The sequence below is a fragment of the Brassica rapa genome, chromosome A02 (genome assembly GCF_000309985.2).
Source record: "Brassica rapa cultivar Chiifu-401-42 chromosome A02, CAAS_Brap_v3.01, whole genome shotgun sequence".
Taxonomy (NCBI): domain Eukaryota; kingdom Viridiplantae; phylum Streptophyta; class Magnoliopsida; order Brassicales; family Brassicaceae; genus Brassica; species Brassica rapa.
In genome coordinates this window covers 25,814,949-25,834,990 of record NC_024796.2, presented here as the reverse complement: position 1 = coordinate 25,834,990, position 20,042 = coordinate 25,814,949, and the positions used below count along the sequence as shown (strand labels likewise).

Sequence of the window (20,042 nt, the reverse complement as noted above, 5' to 3'; positions counted from 1 at the left end):
AGAAAATTATTTAAAAATACAACACATTGATGAAAAATTCTTAAAGAGTATTTATCTATCCACACAATAATCTAGTTATCCTAATTTCTAAATCACAAACCTAAATCTACAATATTTATCTGTAAAATGAAAACTTTCCAAAAATACCAGTTTTTAAGAAAATTATTTAAAATACAACACATTGATGAAAATTCTTAAATAATATTCATCTATCCACAAATATTCTTGTTATCCTAATTTTAAATCACAAACCCAAATCTACAATATTTCTCTAAAAAATGAAAATTGTCCAAAAATTGCAGTTTTTTAGGAAATTATTTGAAAATACAACATATTGATAAAAAATTTTAAAGAGTATTGATCTGTCCACAAATAGTCTAGTTATCCTAATTTTTAAATCACAAACCTAAATCTACAATATTTCTCTATAAAATGAAAATTTTCCAAAAATAGCAGTTTTTAAGAAAATTATTTAAAAATACAACACGTTGACAAAAAATTCTTAAATAATACTCATCTATCCACAAATATTCTTTTTATCCTAATTTTTAAATCACAACACCAAATCTACAACATTTATCAATAAAATGAAAACTTTCCAAAAATAGAAATTTTTAAGAAAATTACTTAAAAATACAACACATTGATGTAAAATTCTTAAAGACTATTGATCTATCCACAAATAGTCTAGTTATCCTAATTTTTAAATCACAAACCTAAATCTACAATATTTATCTATAAAATGAAAACTTTCCAAAAATAGCAGTTTTTAAGAAAATTATTTAAAAATACAACACATTGATGAAAAATTCTTAAATAATATTCATCTATCCACAAATATTCTTGTTATCCTAATTTTTAAATCACAAACCCAAATCTACAATATTTCTCAAAAAAATGAAAACTTTCCAAAAATAGCAGTTTTTAAGAAAATTATTTAAAAATACAACACATTGATGAAAAATTCTTAAAGAGTATTGATCTGTCCACAAATAGTCTAGTTATCCTAATTTTTAAATCACAAACCCAAATCTACAATATTTCTCTAAAAAATGAAAACTTTCTAAAAATAGCAGTTTTTAAGAAAATGATTTAAAAATACAACATATTGATGAAAAATTCTTAAAGAGTATTGATCTTTCCACAAATAGTCTAGTTATCCTAATTTTTAAATCACAAACCTAAACCTACAATATTTATCTAAAAAATGAAAACTTTCCAAAAATAGTAGTGTTTAAGAAAATTATTTTAAAACACAACACGTTGATCAAAAATTCTTAAGTAATACTCATCTATCCACACATATTCTTGTTATCCTAATTTTTAAATCACAACACCAAATCTACAACATTTATCAATAAAATGAAAACTTTCCAAAAATAGCAGTTTTTAAGAAAATTATTTAAAAATACAACACATTGATGAAAAATTATTAAATAATATTCATCTATCCACAAATATTCTTGTTATCCTAATTTTTAAATCACAAACCTAAATCTACAATATTTATCTATAAAATGAAAAGTTTCCAAAAATAGCAGTTTTTAAGAAAATTATTTAAAAATACAACATATTGATGAAAAATTCTTAAAGAGTATTGATCTGTCCACAAATAGTCTAGTTATCCTAATTTCTAAATCACAAACCTAAATCTACAATATTTATCTATAAAATGAAAACTTTCTAAGAATACCTGTTTTTAAGAAAATTATTTAAACATACAACACATTGATGAAAAATTCTTAAATAATATTCATCTATCCACAAATATTCTTGTTATCCTAATTTTTAAATCATAAACCCAAATCTACAATATTTCTCAAAAAAATGAAAACTTTCCAAAAATAGCAGTTTTTAAGAAAATTATTTAAAAATACAACCCATTGATGAAAAATTCTTAAAGAGTATTGATCTGTCCACAAATAGTCTAGTTATCCTAATTTCTAAATCACAAACCTAAATCTACAATATTTATCTATAAAATGAAAACTTTCCAAAAATACTAGTTTTTATGAAAATTATTTAAAAATACAACACATTGATGAAAAATTCTTAAATAATATTCATCTATCCACAAATATTCTTGTTATCCTAATTTTTAAATCACAAACCCAAATCTACAATATTTCTCTAATTTTTAAAAATACAACACATTGATGAAAAATTCTTAAAGAGTATTGATCTGTCCACAAATAGTCTAGTTATCCTAATTTCTAAATCACAAACCTAAATCTACAATATTTATCTATAAAATGAAAACTTTCCAAAAATTCCAGTTTTTAAGAAAATTATTTAAAAATACAACACATTGATGAAAAATTCTTAAATAATATTCATCCATCCACAAATATTCTTGTTATCCTAATTTTTAAATCACAAACCCAAATCTACAATATTCCTCAAAAAAATGAAAGCTTTCCAAAAATAGCAGTTTTTAAGAAAATTATTTAAAAATACAACACATTGATGAAAAATTCTTAAAGAGTATTTATCTGTCCACAAATAATCTAGTTATCCTAATTTCTTAATCACAAACCTAAATCTACAATATTTATCTGTAAAATGAAAACTTTCCAAAAATACCAGTTTTTAAGAAAATTATTTAAAAATACAACACATTGATGAAAAATTCTTAAATAATATTCATCTATCCACAAATATTATTGTTATCCTAATTTTTAAATCACAAACCCAAATCTACAATATTTCTCTAAAAAATGAAAATTTTCCAAAAATTGCAGTTTTTAGGAAAATTATTTGAAAATACAACATATTGATAAAAAATTTTAAAGAGTATTGATCTGTCCACAAATAGTCTAGTTATCCTAATTTTTAAATCACAAACCTAAATCTACAATATTTATCTATAAAATGAAAAGTTTCCAAAAATAGCAGTTTTTAAGAAAATTATTTAAAAATACAACACGTTGACGAAAAATTCTTAAATAATACTCATCTATCCACAAATATTCTTTTTATCCTAATTTTTAAATCACAACACCAAATCTACAAAATTTATATAAAACAAAATTTATAGTGAAATAGATATTAAAGATTACAGAGATGTTTAAAAAAAAACGGAGAGAGTAGCAATGTATCAAAAATATTCATTATAACGACAATAATTCATCAAATATATTCATTAACTAGATTAAGACTTGCAGCTTGCACGTAATAAACATTGTGTATACAATTTATTTTTACATATTATTATTAACCCAGAAGATCTAACCCTCTATATATATATATATATATATCTCTGTTAACTTGTTATGAGTTTTTCTCTACATTAATCTAGTTATTTGTATGTTATCTGAGTGATGCGTAAGCTGACTCGTGCAGTTTATATGATGTGGGAAAACAGTTAATATATCATATGGAAGGTTGTTAATGAAAATTCAAGTGATTGTCGAGTAACCCCCGAATCTTGGTCGACCTTTAATTTTTGTTTTTTAAAAGTGATTGTAGAGTGTAATTAAGTGTATATCATAAGCTTTGCATATACACATATATATATATATGTGTGTATTTATGAAATGATGAATTATATCTTAAAATTTCGGTTCTAAATTCTTAATTTCATTGTAAACCTAATTAGTTACTTTTTGACAACCAACCTAATTAGTTTACATAAATTAAATAGGTCAAGCCATTATTATCTCGTCGAGCAGAAAAATATAGCTCCCCTGGTCCCGGGCTATTCAAAGTGATTTTTTCGTTCAAGGATTAAAACCCAACTTTCTTTTTGATACACTTTCTCTATACAAAAGATTGATGTTTTAGTTTTTTTTTCTTTACACAACAAATTAATATTCTACCTTTAATTAATATATTATTCTTTAAAAATAAAACATAAATTAAAATGTAATTGTTTGAATTTAAAAAAAAATTAGATCAAACTTTAAACTAATTAAAAGTAAAACCAAAATGTATATGAAGAGATTAAGAAAACGACTGTTTTTTCTTATTAAAGTTTATATTCAACAGATCGGCTCATTGGTTAATGTATTTTGTCCTCATCGCATATTGATTTGTAGACGTTCTCAATATATATACGTATGGTCAAATAATTGAACGAAAATTATGAGTCCAATATTAGTCTTATATTAATATAGACTCCACATAACCTGATATAGAAAGGACCAAAATTTATTTTATTCTTTTACAAAAGTCGCTTCACTATAGTCTATCTTATTAAAACAGAAGTACACTTTAAAATTAACCCGTAAACTTGCAAAATATTTACAATCTAATGCCACTGAATAATTAAATGAACCTATTTTTAAGAAATACTTGTCTTTTCTAAGTATTTAATAATTTCCTAAAATAATTTAAGCATTAATATAACGAAATAACTCTTGCGGATACTTTGCATTTAATATAACTTTCCTCCAGACACACAAATTAATTTAACTAAGATTATTCATTATGGTACTTAATAACTTTGCGGTTGAAACAATCATATTTTGTGTTTGGTGGAAACGTTCATTGTGGTACGTAATATTTTTTTAAGCAATCATACTCCAAATTTGGTCCTAATATCAAATACAAAACATATCTTTAAATGATTATTATTTGTTACTCTTTAAGAACTTTCGTTATAAGTTTAAAAAAAAGAACTTATATAGGAAATAGTTCAGAGATCAATTAATATGAATTTATCCTCCTATATAAGCGGCCAATATATCTATATCCTCCCTATTTCAAAAAAAATCACCATAAATATATATCATCAAATATTTGAATTAATTATGTCCACAAATAACCATAAACTGAAAATTCGTTTGAATGAAATACAGAATATTCTTCGTAACTGTAAAGTGATTTAGGCAATATTTTCTATTAGTGGTAGGTGTTGGTAGGCGTTCGAGTATCCAATCGAGTTTAGTTCGGGTCTATTTGAATTTTACAATTAAATTTTTCAGTACCATTCGGATATTTATAAATTTTTGTTAAGGTTCAGTCTGGATTCGGTTTGGATTCAGATAGCATACTTAAACTATTTTCTAAAAAATCATCATACACTTTAAATTCCACAAAATATAAAAATAAAATAAGATATTACATACAAATTTGAATAGTGTAGCCAAAATATCTAAACTTAACATATAAATTGGTTTAACTTGAATATTTAAATATTTTAAGTATTTTTGGTGTTTTGGGTATTGTTTAGGTATTTTAGACATTTACTTTTGACTGTTTTATATATATTCAAGTATTTTTGAAAATTTAAATATCTTATATAAATTTGATATTTTTATATATTAACTCTAAAAATAATTAATATATTTATGCATATATAAATCTATATATGATACATTCGGATACTCTAAATATTTCAGTTCGGTTCAGATTCGGTTTCGGTTCTCTACATACCAAAATTTTAAATATGTTCGAATATTTAACCAATTACGATTCGGATTTGGTACTACCTTTTGAATCGGAATCGCTTCAGTTTTTTGAATTCAGGTTTTTGATATGATATTTAAATAATATATGAGTTAAATACAAATTAATTCAAATAAATCAGTTAATCTTTCAATATACGAAGTCGTCTAATATTCAAACACATATTCAATAAAATAAATATATAATAGTAAGTTATAAATACATGTTACTGTTTCAAACAATTACTTTGTTGATAAATATGAAAAGCCATAAATGTCTGAAAATATAGTTAGTGTTAAAATATTTACTTAATAATGTGAAAATAAGATTTTTATGTATATAAAAATGATAGTAAATCCCGCGCGGTTGCGTGGATCAAGGTCTAGTTGCCAATTAAAGCAAGTGACAACTCAGCTAATTTGACTCTTTATTAATATGATTAACCTGTGGAAAATAAACTCATTGTGATAAATAAAATATTTGGAGTACAAAAACAAAACAGTTATCATTTGAAATGCACATTTTCAACTTTAGATAGTTGTTTTTAAAAAGACTGTAGATAATGACTAGATGAGAAGTCGTTCAAAGTGATTGTCTTCTATACTTTCTTGAATTATTTCATAATTATTTGGTTGGGAGCGTGATTGCTATGTTTGGAAACAAAAGAAAATTTAATGGCTTCATGCGTCCCAATTGAAAATATCATATCATGAACTTTGCAGGCCGAAAATAAAACACCAATACAAATTTATGTCATTAAATTTCCTTTATCCTTGTGGTTAAGTTCTGTGATTAACGTGTGTTCCACTGGATTTAAGTTTCGTTTCAAATATGATGAAAAATTAGTCCTTGAAGTTGTATATTTTACCTTTAGAGTCATTAAAATAGATAATTGGCTTCTTTATCAATCACTAATATAGTGTACACGTTTTTTTCAAAAATAATGATATACGTTTCCATATAAATTGTGAAAATATAAAATGTGCTAGTTGATTCGACTTGAATAATTTAACCGCTATTTTGACAATTTGAATGATGAGAATAGATTGCCTAAACAATATTCATTTACTCCCTTGTTAAACTACAACTTTACAATCAAATATATATTCTCTTCGTTACGGAAAAAAGTATTATTTTGACATTTTCCCATGTATTAAGAAAATAATTTTAATGCACCTTATATTTTTTTATTAATTACTAGAGATTTTTCCGGGCTACGCCCGGATTTGTTCATATATATTTTTATCAAACTCCTATGTATTTTAATTAAATTTAGATTATTTTAGAGTTTATATAATATTTTGTATACTTAGACAATAAATTATTAGACATAACTATTCTTTTCTGTTGTTTTTGGTGACTACAAATTGGATATTATTCAAATTCACATCTTTCTTTTCAAAATATAAAAAATACATATCAGCTGGTAAACAAATTTATAAAAAGTAAACTGAATCTTAGTTAAAGTTTTGTTATTCTTTTCTCTTTTACTTGAGTTTTTTATGAAAATATGGGAAACATGTTAACCAAATAGCATGATTAAGGAAAAAAAATTAATTTGGGAAACTTCTACTCAAAAGTACCTTAAGGTCAATTAGTCATCACTCATCAGAGTTTTTGTGTTTCCTTTTAGAGTTCAAGTAGAAAGTTGTCTTATGATTCAAAAAGGTAGTGATGATGGAACCAGTTTGGCCTCACACAGACCGAGGACAACATCATGGAAGAACTACCAAGCCCAAAATTATTAATATCACGATAGAACCAAGGTCTCCGATTGTGATACCTCTCGAGTTTGGTGAGATCACCATTCCTGCAAGAGTCTAAACCTCGAACAGAAGATACTACAAAAACAGACTCTCTTGCCCTTAACTCAACAAACACAGCGTCAGTCCGGTGGTTAAATAGAAACCCGCATAGTTCCATAACCATAACAAAACAAAGTATCCCTCAGCCATAACCACCGAACCCATTTTCCCACCGCTTTCACATATTTGATAAGTAGTTGTGATTAAATAAAAAGGATGGTTCTTCTTTCTTCAGAGATCCAAGTATAAGAAAGAACAACCATCGTCCGTCTCAATTGTCTCCATGAAAGCTTCACGCCAAGTATATCCCATGTTGTCTTACTCTAACCAGAGAAAGCAGACATTTTCGGCCATACCTCTTGAAATCGTTTCTTCTATGTATTAATACGGCAATTCACGTCCATTGATTCAGAAATCTCTGCAAATATTATGTCTTAGTATGAAGATTGTTGCAGTGAACTAAAGAGTACTGATTTTCTTTGCATAGACTGAGTAATTGTGTTTCCTTTATTGAGTGAATTATAAGTAGTGAGTCGGAAAGAAATTATAACTTACTTGTGTAGCAGCCGGTCCATTCCCAAGTTCCGTTTCCAACAGCAAATTCCTTTTCTTATCTCACTCTTACTCTAGCAGGTTTTCTCTCTCCAGCTTCTCACTTTTCTCTCTCTTGTACCTTTTCTTCTTCTTCTTCTCTTGCGCTTCCTCTCTGCCTCAATAGCTCCCTCAAAAAACGCTTCTCCTCTTCCTGTCCATGGTTTGTGGAAGCTTAGCTGTCAAACAAAAGAAGCAAGGATTGAATGGAATATTTTAATGGAAAATTACCCGTGACCGTGAGGGGAAGAATATGGAAAAAATCAACATGAAAGATTTGCATGCAAAGTGGAGCTGTCCCCCGAATTCTCATTTTGAATTTTGGAATTGGTAATCATGGTTTGACCAGAAATAACACAATTTCCTTTAATACATACACTTTTCATTGCCAAACCACCATTTGCAAGAGTAGAGGCAGTCACAATTTCATACCTAAGCATCAGCAATATTCTCTGGACTGAATCACACCGACCACAATGGAGCAAAACACTCGGTATTCTCAGAGCTGTGGAGAGCTTCCTGAAGAAATCAACAGTGATGTAACTGCACTCCATGTCCACCAGCTGCAGTGTTGCGTTCTTACTTCCCTCCCACTTCTTGTTCACTGACTCTATGGCTGTATTTTTCATCGCCGCACTCAGAGTTTGGTATTGGTTCAATCCTTACACATGTTCAAGCCGTCTATAACACTGAGCCAAAGTAAATAAGTCTTAAGATCGTATATATAGTATACAAACAGAAGAACAGAACGTACCGTCTCATTCACAGACTTGTGAACCAGATCCATCAAGGTCGCATGAACCTGGTAGTAAAATAAGCACACAAAGAAAGATGAAAGATGGTTATTGTATGTTTTGTTTTGTTGCTGATTCACTTTATATTGGTTAAGAGTTATAGGAACTCAATTACTATAACAACTCATGGTTTAAATTTATAAATATTAGCAGCAAAAGTGGCAAAGACATACACTCCATCAACACACTTCTTGAATATTTGATCGAAAAGTAATAACTTTCCCTGCACCATAACAGTAATCAAACCCTTTTTTTAACAGTAATCAAATCTTAATATCTAAAAATAAAAATTAAAGATAAAAAAATACACAATTTTACCCCAGTTTCAGATGGTGGCGGCTTTCCATGACTACTAAGTTTATATTCCAGCTCTCACATTTTCTGTTAATAATCATATGGACGCCTAGAAAGGTTGGCTTGATCACATGTTCTAGATGTTGTACAAACAACAAAAGATAAATTTACAAACAACAAAGAACGGGAAAAAAATATGAACCAATGCTTTTTCCTCTATGAGTATAAGGTAGTCTTACCCGAATTGGTGGATTTGAAAACCAAAGCGGCTTGCTCCCAAAGTTCGAGGTTTGGTTTCCACTCGAAAGAGAATAACAGTATATAAAGGAGGAGGAGAAGAGCAAACGGAAAGGAACTCATCAAGAAGAATTGATGGATCGAGATGTCGTGGGGTACTGATTGTAGAGATGTGGATCGAGAGATCTGTTACGATGAAGAGCAAAGGGAGAAGACGAAGAGATGGAGGCGCAAAGCATCGGGGTTTCCGTCTCGTGTTGTTTTTTTTTTAATATCTATCCTATAAGAGACCAAGCCCAGTAAACCATGTTCTAAATATTTGGTGCCTTATAATTATTTTGTTATATAGAATTTAAGTGAAATTCGTCCATTATATATGCGTCAGACTATGTTCTAGGTACATGCAAAATCAATACTTACCTATAGGTATTCGTATAATTATTAAAAATGCATATGAGATCTATAATTATTAAAAATGCATATGAGATCCACCTTGTATTAACCAATAAAGCCCAGTTCACAATCGTAATCGAAGCCCAGTTCACAGTCGCTATATCCGTCTCGGGTGTGGGTTTTTATTATTAAACCGATAAAGACGAATCCAGTAAACCAAAAACAAACGCCTCCGGTATCCTACGTGTATTAATCAAATGATTTGATTGGGGGAATATATTTGCTTACGTGGATAGGCTTAAATCACTCTATATCTTCCTTTTAGTATAGGATAGATATATATTCAACAAATAGTATTTGAGACAAATAAAATTATTATTTTATAATTAACATTAAACTTAAAAATAAATAAAAATTACATTAAAATTCTAATTATATATTTTTTGTGTGACTAGAAAAAAAGGCAAAATCATATTCTTTATGAAACAAAAAGAGTATTATCAAAGAGACTACAAAAAGTTGTCTTGAGTTAAACCAACTAGGTGGCTTCTATATTCTGGGGCATATTGTTTTAGTTGTGCTATTTCTATTTGTGTAGTTATTTTGACCTCCGACCACCACAGTTCATTTCCTTGTATCTCTAGACATTTGATCTTATTATTTTCACTCATGGACTTTCGTCTTTAGTCTTCTACGTTTTTTTTTGTTTAGCATTGTCATATTTCCCAATGTTATCACCTCATTTTGTCTTCACACAATCACACCATATTCCATGTTTCGAACTCATGCTTATGTTAAGTTTTGTTTTGACTGTACAGGTGGAGTAGTCATATCAAATGGTTTTACTAAATTTCTTCTTGTATCATTTTCCACCTATTTGATGTTTTGCAATGTTCGACGGTTGCCCGAGTCGTTTTTCTACATTGGTTTGTTTCATGCGTGCTGTTTGTTTTTAATATTTTTTTTCAAATTTCTAAACGTTTGCAATGGTTTAATTATTGTTACACTGCCTGCATAATCAAATATTGTGAAAAAAACATCATTCTTTCAGTACTCTTCTTATGCGAACCTCCATTTTCCAGTTCATTTCATCTTTTTCTTCCTCATCCCATGCATTTAATATTTTTCAGTTAGAATATAAACTGTTCAGTGTCCATTTTGCTTGATTTCTCACATACAGACAGCAGTACCCATCATTCTCACCAACATATAATTTGTGTGTGTGTGTTTCCCGTTTCATATGTATTGTAATAAGAGTAGGAATTAGTACAATGCCTATTTTGGGTGGGGCAGTTGCCCCCTATGGTATTTGAAAATTTCATGTAATTGTGTACCATTTTTTATACTGCCCCTGTTGATATTCAAAATTATACACCAATATTAAAATTTTGCCCCGGGTAAATGTAATTTCTACCTTTTGTGATGGTAGATTTCTGAAATCCTCTTTGAAAGATAAGTCTTCGGTCTTCCATTCATCCTTTCTCTAGCTGTCAATGATTTCTAGACCACTTGGTGAAGTCGCACGTGAGATATAGCATGGAATCCTTACATTTTTCCCTTATTTTGGAGGCGTGATCTTAAACTTAATACATGGATTTGAAACAACTTGTTATGACTGCAAATTCGTGGATATCATCTCTACGTATGTGTTTGTGTTTGTGTTTGTGTTTGATGGAATTCCTGGGATCGTCCTTCTTCTCTGGGTAAAAGTTTCTCTTTCTCAAACTTTAACTTCTACTATTAATGGCACCCTCCTAACACTCCTAATATCACATCTTATTATTCTCAAAAGGTTCCATGATTCATGGTTTCATCCCACTCTCTCGAAGCATGCACTATTGGCATCTGTTAGAAGAGGGACACAACGTCAGCATTGGTGAGTTCAAAGTTGTGCGACCACTTCGTCAACATCGTCAGGTACCGTAAACAAAACCCAGAAACACTTAACCTACTACCTGTAAGAATCACTCAAGACCACATATATCCACATATTACATGTACCGTGTGGAGCTAGCCTTGAATGATGATAGCCCCAAAAAACTTTCTAAAGCACCTAGTAGCAGAAATTATAACTCACCAACAACACAGATGAACAAAGTGATAATATATTACATGAAAAAGAGCCTGCAGAGAATTAGTGACCACCATGTTTATAGTATCATGCCAACACAATTTTCATCTTCCATTTTAGGGTGCCCCTTCCAACTTCACACCCAACCACCGATGTTTTTACTGTAAGTAAAACCTTATGATAGTTTATATTTAAATACAGAATATATAGTCTTGACCCAAAAAAGATACAAAATAGGCAAAACAAAAGTTAAAATTGATGATGGCCTGAAGACACAGTGGACAAGGGAAAACAGAGCAAATGTATAGTGGCATCCTGTCGGAAACGTATCCGCCACTGGGCACCGGCTATTGTGACAATCCATCAAGTTCGAAAGAAGAGAAAGCCCATAAAATCTCAAGCGTGGAATGGCGACAAAATAAATAGTAGCATGGCAGAAGGGAAATTGATATTTGTATTTTGCATGTTGCTTTGACGATTTGTGGTTAGGGTTGCGGATGAGGTTTTCCATATCTTTATAATAGTTGGGAGACGGATCTTAAAACATCCAAAGAGAGAATCTGAAGTGAATTAGTTAAACTGGAAGAGTCAAACTTAATAGTAAGCATTGATGGGTTCGTATCGAGGAGATGCAATAGATGACGGCTAAACGAATTTAAGAGGGGAGATAGATGGTTGAACTTCTGAATTGAAGAGATCTAGGTGTTTTAAGAATTTTTTTAAATCTAACTTATATTTAAAAATAAATTTTATTAAATTTTATAAATTTTACTATTTTCTTACTAATATTTAATATAGATTTGATATATATTAAATCAATTTGCATAAAATTAATAAAAATAATATAAAATTGTATAATTATCAAAAATTTAGTCTAAACAATATATATAAAATTTGTAGATATATAAGAAACTAATGATCTTACGATTAGATATTTAAATTTTTAAAAAACTGTAGAAAATTTTCAAAGCTTTAGTAATACAAATTGTATAATTATACAAAAATAATAATATTTCGAAATTTGAAATGTTATATATGAATATATTTATTTTATAGATGATGTATGAGCTATTACGATATTTTAAAAAAGTTTACCAAAAAGAAATATCAATATTGAATGTAATATATGAATTATTATCATATTCTAATAAGTTTGCCATAAATATAAATTAACATTAAATGAAAGTATCCATGTTATATTTTTCTAGAAGCTATGTCATCAATTTTAATAGCCTGTCATATTTGTTTTGTGAAATTGATTGTAAAAAAGATATGTGGTAAAATTATTTCGCAAATATAAATCCAGGGATGATCGATGAAGTCTTCGTTTATCATTCTTGGTGGGCCCATATTATTTTAGAAGCCGCTGATGTTGAAAATAGAAAACTCTCTCATTATATACATGATATGATTTGTACTGGCACATTGGCCCTTAATGCGGGTTTATTTTAGTATTGAACTTTTGGGCTGATGCTTAAAACCTTTGGGCCTCGGCCTCTGTTCTCTTTACTTTCACTTTCGTAAAGATGTGTTGTTCGTTTGCCATGTGGGCGAAGACGCAAATCAATGTTCATTTTGTATATTATAATGCTATATTCAGAATTTTTAAAAATCCATCTTAAATTTTCACCTAAATGTAGATGAATTTTGATGGTGCATCTGAAAGAAATGCATCTAATTCAGTCCACAATGATAAATGACAAAAATAACCTTTTAAAGTCAAAATATTATTTTCAAACCGTAAATTCTAACTTTTTGCATTTTCTCGCCAAAACTGGAAAAATACATTTTTCCGCCGAAATCGGAAAACACACAATTTTTCCACCGAAACTGGAAAAACGCATTTTCCCGCCAAAACTGAAAAACGTATATTCCCGCCAAAACCGAAAAAACGTATTTTCCTGCCAAAACTGGAAAAAGCATTTTCCCGCCAAAACAGAAAAACGAATATTCCGCCAAAACCGGAAAAACGCATTTCCACCAAAACCGGAAAAAATGTATTTTTCCGCCAAAAATTGAATAACTTATTTTCCCGACAAAACCGGAAAAAACATTTTTCCGCCAAAACCAAAAAACGTATTTTCCCGTCAAAACCGGAAAACATATTTTCCACCAAAATCAGAAAAACGTATTTTTCCGCCAAAACCGGAAAAAAACGCATTTTCCCACCAGAATCGGAAAAACGTATTTTCCCGCCAAAACCGAGAAACATATTTTTTCCGCCAAAACCGGAAAACGCATTTGCCCACCGAAACCGCAAAAAAATATTTTCCGCCAAAAATGCAATAATACACTTTTACCGTAAAAACGCAAAAATGCACATTTCCCGCCAAAACCGCAAATTGCATTTTCCTGCCAAAATCGCGAAAAAAAACTTTTCCCGTCAAACCCGCAAAACGCATTTTTTCGTCAAAAACACATTTTCCGCCAAAACCGCAAAACGTACTTTTACGACAAACCAAGAAACGTATTTTCCGCCACACCCATAAAAACGTATTTTCGCCAAAACCGTAAAAATGCCTTTTTTTCGTCGAAACATAAAAAAATATATTTTAGTCATTTTATTAACAAGTCCACCTAGATGCAGATACAAGTTAAAAAAACGAACAGAGCTGCATTCAGATGAAGCATCTGGATAAGACATCTAGATGTACAAACGAACAGGACTAGATTTTAAAATCTCATAACAAATTATTAAAACATTTATTTTTTGAATTAAATATAAAAAAACTCAAAAATATATCTATTTAAAGCTTTCGAAATAATAAACAAATAAGATCAAAATATTTGTTTGGGAAGCAGTTAGTGGAGCTCTTTCTGTGATTGATACAAGATGTCAGATCTGCGGTTTGGAAAGAGAGTCTATAAATCATCTGCTATTCACTTGCACTTTGGCTAGGCAATATTGGGCTACCAATAACTTTCCTATGCATCTTTTAGGTTTCTCGTCTTCCTCGGTTTACTACAACATCTTCTATGTTCTGAAAGCAAGAGAAACCCTCTCTATCCCTTTGAACATAAGAAGAGCTGGCCCTTAGATCATCTGGAGTATTTGGAAGAACAGAAACTCCTATTTCTTCGAAGGGAGTGTAACAAGAGCACCAAACCTTCTTAGCAAAGTTAAAGAGGAGGTTAATCACTGGTTTATTATTAAGTCAATAGAAAAGAAGAAAAATCTATTGATCTTGAAAGAAAGAAGAGAATCATATTTAGTTGGAAACCTACCCTTTTAGATTTGCTCAAATACGACACTGGTTATGCTTGGAACAAGTACAAAATGAAAGTGGTGCCTCTTGGGTCCTCATGAACAATGAGGGGAAGGTTCTATTGCATAGTAGAAGATCTTTCTCGGGGATTATCAGCCGTATGGATGCTTCTTTTGAAAGTTGGTTATGGGCAATTGAAAGCCACAAAAGTCTCCATTTTTATTCGATTACTTTTGCAAGTGAAGACCATGATCTAATTACTGCAGTTACTAAACCTTCTGCTTGGCCCTCTCTCAAATTCTATCCAGATAGGATCTGTCTTCAGCTTAATGATTTTTTGGATTGGCGGGTTCAATTTCTGAAATGCTGTGATATCAAAGTTGCTTTTCTTATTGCTGATAGTGTAATTCAAGAGGACCGGTTTCAATCTTACATTGCTGCAGGATATCTATCTTGGTTAAAGCATCTCTTTTTGTAGCCTTAAGATCTATGTGATATGTCTAGATTAGAGCTGATCCTTTTCTCTGTTCTATTATTGTATGGTCCTCTGTTCTTGTAATTCCCCAATCTTTTTAATGAAAAAGTGTTAAAAAGACTCTCTAAGTTATGGTTTGCACTCATGTCCGAAACTATCAATATATCGCTTATATTTCATTATGAGCAGCTTTGTACAAGTCTGTTTGTTAATGACTCTGATCATGATTTTTTTAAGACTGGTTATATCACCATGTCTTCGAGAGTTTTGTTAGTTCTATATAGTGTACTAAATGATTTTTTCCGTGTTGATGCATACAGGGCCGGCTCAAGTAATTTATGGGCCCTTGGACAAAAAGAAATTTCAAAAAAAAAATTACATATACTTTATGGATAATTTAAAATTTTTGAACCTCTTTTTTTAATTTTTTTTCTTTAAAATCGAGCCCCATTTTAACACTAATTATGCAAAAACCAAATTGGGCCCTGGGCCCACGCCCCCTGGGCCCACGCCCCCCTTGCCCTAGTACCTAAGCCGGTCCTGGATGCATAATATATGTATCTTCAAATATATAATTTATAATAATTAATTAACTCATATTTTTATTTTATTTTTATAGGTTTTAAATTATTTTACAATTTATATGTATGGAAAATATGAATTTTTATAACAAACATATGATTTTTGCTTTATATACAAACATAACAAATACCTTTTGGGTTATATGAAACTGGCTTTGTTCATCTCAATTAAACCATCAAAGTTTCATGTATCTAAATATTTTAAAACTAGATTAACTTTTTTTTTGCATTTAATTTAGTTAATTGTTTTGAATTCATAATATATATTTATTTTTGTAAAATTACGTATAATTTGATATATGTCATTTTGGGAAATAATTAGAAAGGTGTTGTCGGTTTGGAGTTGCACAAGTGAACATAATCGGTAATCTTTTGAAAATTTATGCATGTATAGAAATATTTTTGACCAAACTAAATCGTAATAATTGTGGAAGCACCGTAGTCTACTGGTTAAGGTTTAAAGACTTCTACATCCAGGACTATGCAATTTCTTGCAGATTACAGGAAATCTAGTTTTCAAGTCTCGGAGAGAGCGATTTATTAATGAAGACGACAGAAGAAATCTTCATAGGATGGCTCAGATGATGCAGTTACGCGTAGATCTTCATAAAACCTGTAGTATTGTCGGTTGTCGAATCATCTATGTAATGTTTCTCATAAATGTAATGTCCTAATAAATCAGCGTTATAAAAAAAAATCGTAATAATTTATTAATATTTTTTCCACTTTGTGTTAGTTTTTAATCGTTTGTAATTACATGCATACAAATAAATAGAAGACTATTCTAATAATAATAAATCTATGATTAGTTAGGCCTCTGATTTTGAATATAAGAACCTTGATCGATTCACTTACCCATTGTTTGGGTACATTGAGTTTTACATATTCGTCTAAAATAAACCACAATTAGTTTTTGTTCTAATTAGGTTTAAAACTGATTGATTTTATTGCATCTATTTTAGTTTTAAGTTTTAGATTATGGTGCTAATAGTGTTCTGCTTCGGTTGGAACGGGTGTAGGTTCTGCGTGCCGCTGAGCCATTTCAAGGTCTTCACCAACTTGCTTTATGTTTCAGTGGATAGATGATCTTCAGGCCTGCCTTGGAGCTAATGGTATGGTTCCATATCTTTTAAGTTGGAGATTTTTTAGGTCTTTCTTTCAAGTTGCAATCATAGTTTCGGGTTCACGAATCTAAGACTCGTCGGAAATTTGAGTATTCGCTTACTTAATTTCTGTGTATTTTAGGCTCTAGTGTTTTGTCCAATTAGTTTGTTTATCTCTTGTTGTATTTTGGAAGGAGTATGCTCTTTTCTCACTCATGGCTCCGAAGGAATTTTGATGGCTCTTGGCTTTGGAAAGACTGATGTTTTTGCTAATTATTATACTTCATTTTATGTTTTAATATAATCTACTAGATGACAAAAAAAGTAATAGAATTCCAAACTCTTCACTTATTGACCTCTGATCAAGCCATTCGACTAAATCCTACTATGAAAAGGTAGTTTAGCTCAGCTAACTTTGTCGCACGTGATTCATGTGTTTTTTGGCCTTGTCCTCTGCTCATCAATTTCTATTCTTTTCATCGTCGGCGTCGTATATTTGGATTCATATTTATGTAAGTTAATTAGTTATAACCAATAAACATATACTAATACTAATGAAGGTTTGCAATTCAGAAGGCGCCTTGTTTTTCTCTTTTGTGTATACAAAATTTGTTTTACAAATTAATGATATTGAAACTATTATATTTAATCTATGCAGTTAATAATTTAAATTTTTTTTTTGTCAAAAATAATTTTCTTTTAGATTCATATTTTTAATTGATAATTTATTTAAGTTGTATTCATACAATTCTACATATAAATTAGACTTCATAGAATTAATTTTTGATCTATTTTGTATTAGATTATTTGGTGTTTTTGTTGTATTGGGACACTTACGTATTTTAGAATATACATGTTTTGATAAAACAGAATATTTTGAAGTGATAGAAACAGAGATAATTTTTATACTGAAAATAATTAATCTAATATTTTTATTTATTTTTATATAAACTTTAATTATATTAGTTAATAACTTAAGACTTCAAAATATTATATTAACGTCTTGTCTTATATTTCAAATTAGTATAACTTGGAATTGAAGAGAGTATTAGTTTTTTTGGTAAAAATTAGAATTTATAATGTATTCTCAAGTTTCAACTATATTAGTTTCTTTTAAAGGGTTGAAAGTGAAGGAAAACAAAGTTGAAAGCAGAGAAATGACCACAATGCTAAAAATGTGTATATATAAATCACAAGTCTCCTTCATCATTATCATCATCATTTTTAGGAAAACTAAATGGCTACTATTTGGTTTCTATCACTTCTCTTCGTCACTATCCTTCTTCTCGCCGCCTTTAAACGCAAGAAGCAGCAACGACGACCACCATCTCCTCCTGGTTTACCGATCATCGGAAACTTACACCAGCTCGGGGAGTTACCGCATCAATCCCTGTGGAAACTCTCCAAAGAGTATGGTCCTGTTATGTTTCTGAAGCTTGGAAGCATCCCAACTGTAGTACTATCTTCCTCTGAAACAGCTAAACAAGCTCTGAAAATTCATGACCTCCATTGTTGTAGCCGTCCAAGCTTAGCAGGTACCATGACACTCACTCAACACATACTACAAAAATTTTCTTTATTCACATATAGGATCATTTCTCAGGGCCAAGAGAGCTCTCTTACAATTATCTGGACATTGCTTTTGCTCCCTATGATGATTACTGGAAAGAAGTTAAGAAACTGTGTGTGCAAGAAGTCTTTAGTCCTAAACGAGTTCACACGATGCAACCCATCAGGGACGAGGAAGTCAAGAAGCTGATAGACATAGTCACCAAATCAGCTCAAGAGAAAACACCAGTTAACTTGAGCGAGAAGTTTCTTTCTTTAACCGTTGGCGTGATTTGCAGGGCAGCATTTGGTGTGAGTTTCCATGAAACTGTACTCAACAGCGATAGATTCGACAAGTTCATCAACGAGGCATTTTTGTTTCTTGGGAGCTTCTCTGCCTCGGATTTTTTCCCAAACGGCGGCTGGATCGTCGACCGGCTCACCGGCTTACAAGGGAGGAGAGAGAGGAGTGTGAGAGATCTTGATGCTTTCTATGAACAGATGTTTGACCTACATAGAGAGGAAAAAGAAAAGGGAAGTGAAGATTTTGTGGATCTGCTCTTGAGGTTTCAGAAAGAAGAATCTGTTCTTGGATATGGGAAGCTCACAAGAAACCATGTCAAAGCAATCTTAATGGTAACTATAGATATAAATATTTGAGTTGATCAAAATAAAAAAAATAAATAAATATTTGCAACTCTAAGAATTTTACCTGAGGATTCCAACATTTATTTTTTATATCTGATTACAGAATGTTCTTATTGGGGGCATAGGCACTTCTGCAATAACAATGACGTGGGCAATGACAGAACTTATGAGAAGCCCAAGAGCAATGAAGAAACTGCAATCAGAAATCAGAAATCAAATTGGGAACAAGTCAATGATCACCTTGGATGACATAGAGCAGCTCCACTACCTAAAAATGGTAGTCAAAGAAACATGGAGGCTACACCCTCCAGCACCTCTTATAGTTCCAAGAGAAGTAATGTCTGAATTTGAGATCAATGGCTACCAGATTCAACCCAAGACACGGCTTTATGTGAATGTTTGGGCTATAGGGCGTGATCCTGATACCTGGAAAGATCCAGATATGTTTCTCCCTGAAAGATTTATTGATAACAACATTGACCCAAAAGGGCAGAGTTTTGAGTTATTGCCATTTGGGGCTGGCAGGAGACTATGTCCAGCAATATACATGGGGACATCAATGGTGGAGTTTGGTCTTGCTAATATGTTGTTTCATTTTGACTGGAAATTACCAGAAGACATGGAGGTTGAAGATATCGACATGGAAGAGTCTCCTGGACTAAATGTGAGCAAGAAAAATGAACTTTTACTTGTTCCTGTGAAGTATGTATATAATTGATCACTTTAAACTAAGTCTTTCATGACTTTACAATAAATTGTTGCATCCATTGTACTATGAAACTACATCTTGTGTCCCATTGTATCTTGTCTTGCTAATCTAACAATGTTGTATGAAAGGGAAATTAAAAAAAAAATGGATGTAGAGACAGAAAATGTAACGTGATTTGACATCTTCAAGTCCAAACTTT

The 20,042-nt window shown here is 30.5% G+C and overlaps 1 protein-coding gene and 2 long non-coding RNA genes across 6 annotated transcripts; 1 reads left to right on the top strand and 2 right to left on the bottom strand.

The window, feature by feature from the left end:
- Nucleotides 1-308: 308 nt before the first annotated feature.
- LOC117132048 lies at nucleotides 309-1,380 on the bottom strand. Its single transcript, XR_004455469.1, has 2 exons — nucleotides 717-1,380; nucleotides 309-406 (listed from the first exon to the last, which is right to left on the bottom strand). It is a non-coding gene; the product is annotated as an uncharacterized LOC117132048 (long non-coding RNA).
- Nucleotides 1,381-7,106: 5,726 nt separating this feature from the next.
- Nucleotides 7,107-9,818, bottom strand: LOC103848402. 4 transcript variants are annotated; one of them, XR_629079.3, is made up of 7 exons: nucleotides 9,112-9,816; nucleotides 8,897-9,008; nucleotides 8,752-8,801; nucleotides 8,539-8,586; nucleotides 8,217-8,473; nucleotides 7,749-7,963; nucleotides 7,107-7,611 (listed from the first exon to the last, which is right to left on the bottom strand). It is a non-coding gene; the product is annotated as an uncharacterized LOC103848402 (long non-coding RNA). The 4 variants fall into 4 exon arrangements; XR_629080.3 differs by having other exon boundaries at nucleotides 8,897-8,981; XR_004455127.1 differs by having other exon boundaries at nucleotides 8,752-9,008; nucleotides 9,112-9,818.
- A 3,916-nt stretch (nucleotides 9,819-13,734) lies between these two features.
- On the top strand, nucleotides 13,735-20,024 carry LOC103848403 (cytochrome P450 71B37). Its single transcript, XM_009125317.3, has 3 exons — nucleotides 13,735-18,473; nucleotides 18,542-19,122; nucleotides 19,238-20,024. The coding sequence occupies exons 1-3, from the start codon at nucleotides 18,176-18,178 to the stop codon at nucleotides 19,850-19,852; spliced, it is 1,494 nt and encodes a 497-aa protein (XP_009123565.1). The 5' UTR covers nucleotides 13,735-18,175; the 3' UTR covers nucleotides 19,853-20,024.
- The last annotated feature ends 18 nt before the right edge of the window (nucleotides 20,025-20,042 follow it).

What these genes read in the sequence shown, in the direction of transcription:
- LOC103848403 (XM_009125317.3), top strand. Translation starts at nt 18,176, where the DNA reads ATGGCTACTATTTGGTTTCTATCACTTCTCTTCGTCACTATCCTTCTT. An exon ending in TAGCCGTCCAAGCTTAGCAG is followed by an intron (nt 18,474 to 18,541) that starts GTACCATGACAC and finishes ATCATTTCTCAG; the next exon opens with GGCCAAGAGAGCTCTCTTAC. An exon ending in ATGTCAAAGCAATCTTAATG is followed by an intron (nt 19,123 to 19,237) that starts GTAACTATAGAT and finishes ATCTGATTACAG; the next exon opens with AATGTTCTTATTGGGGGCAT.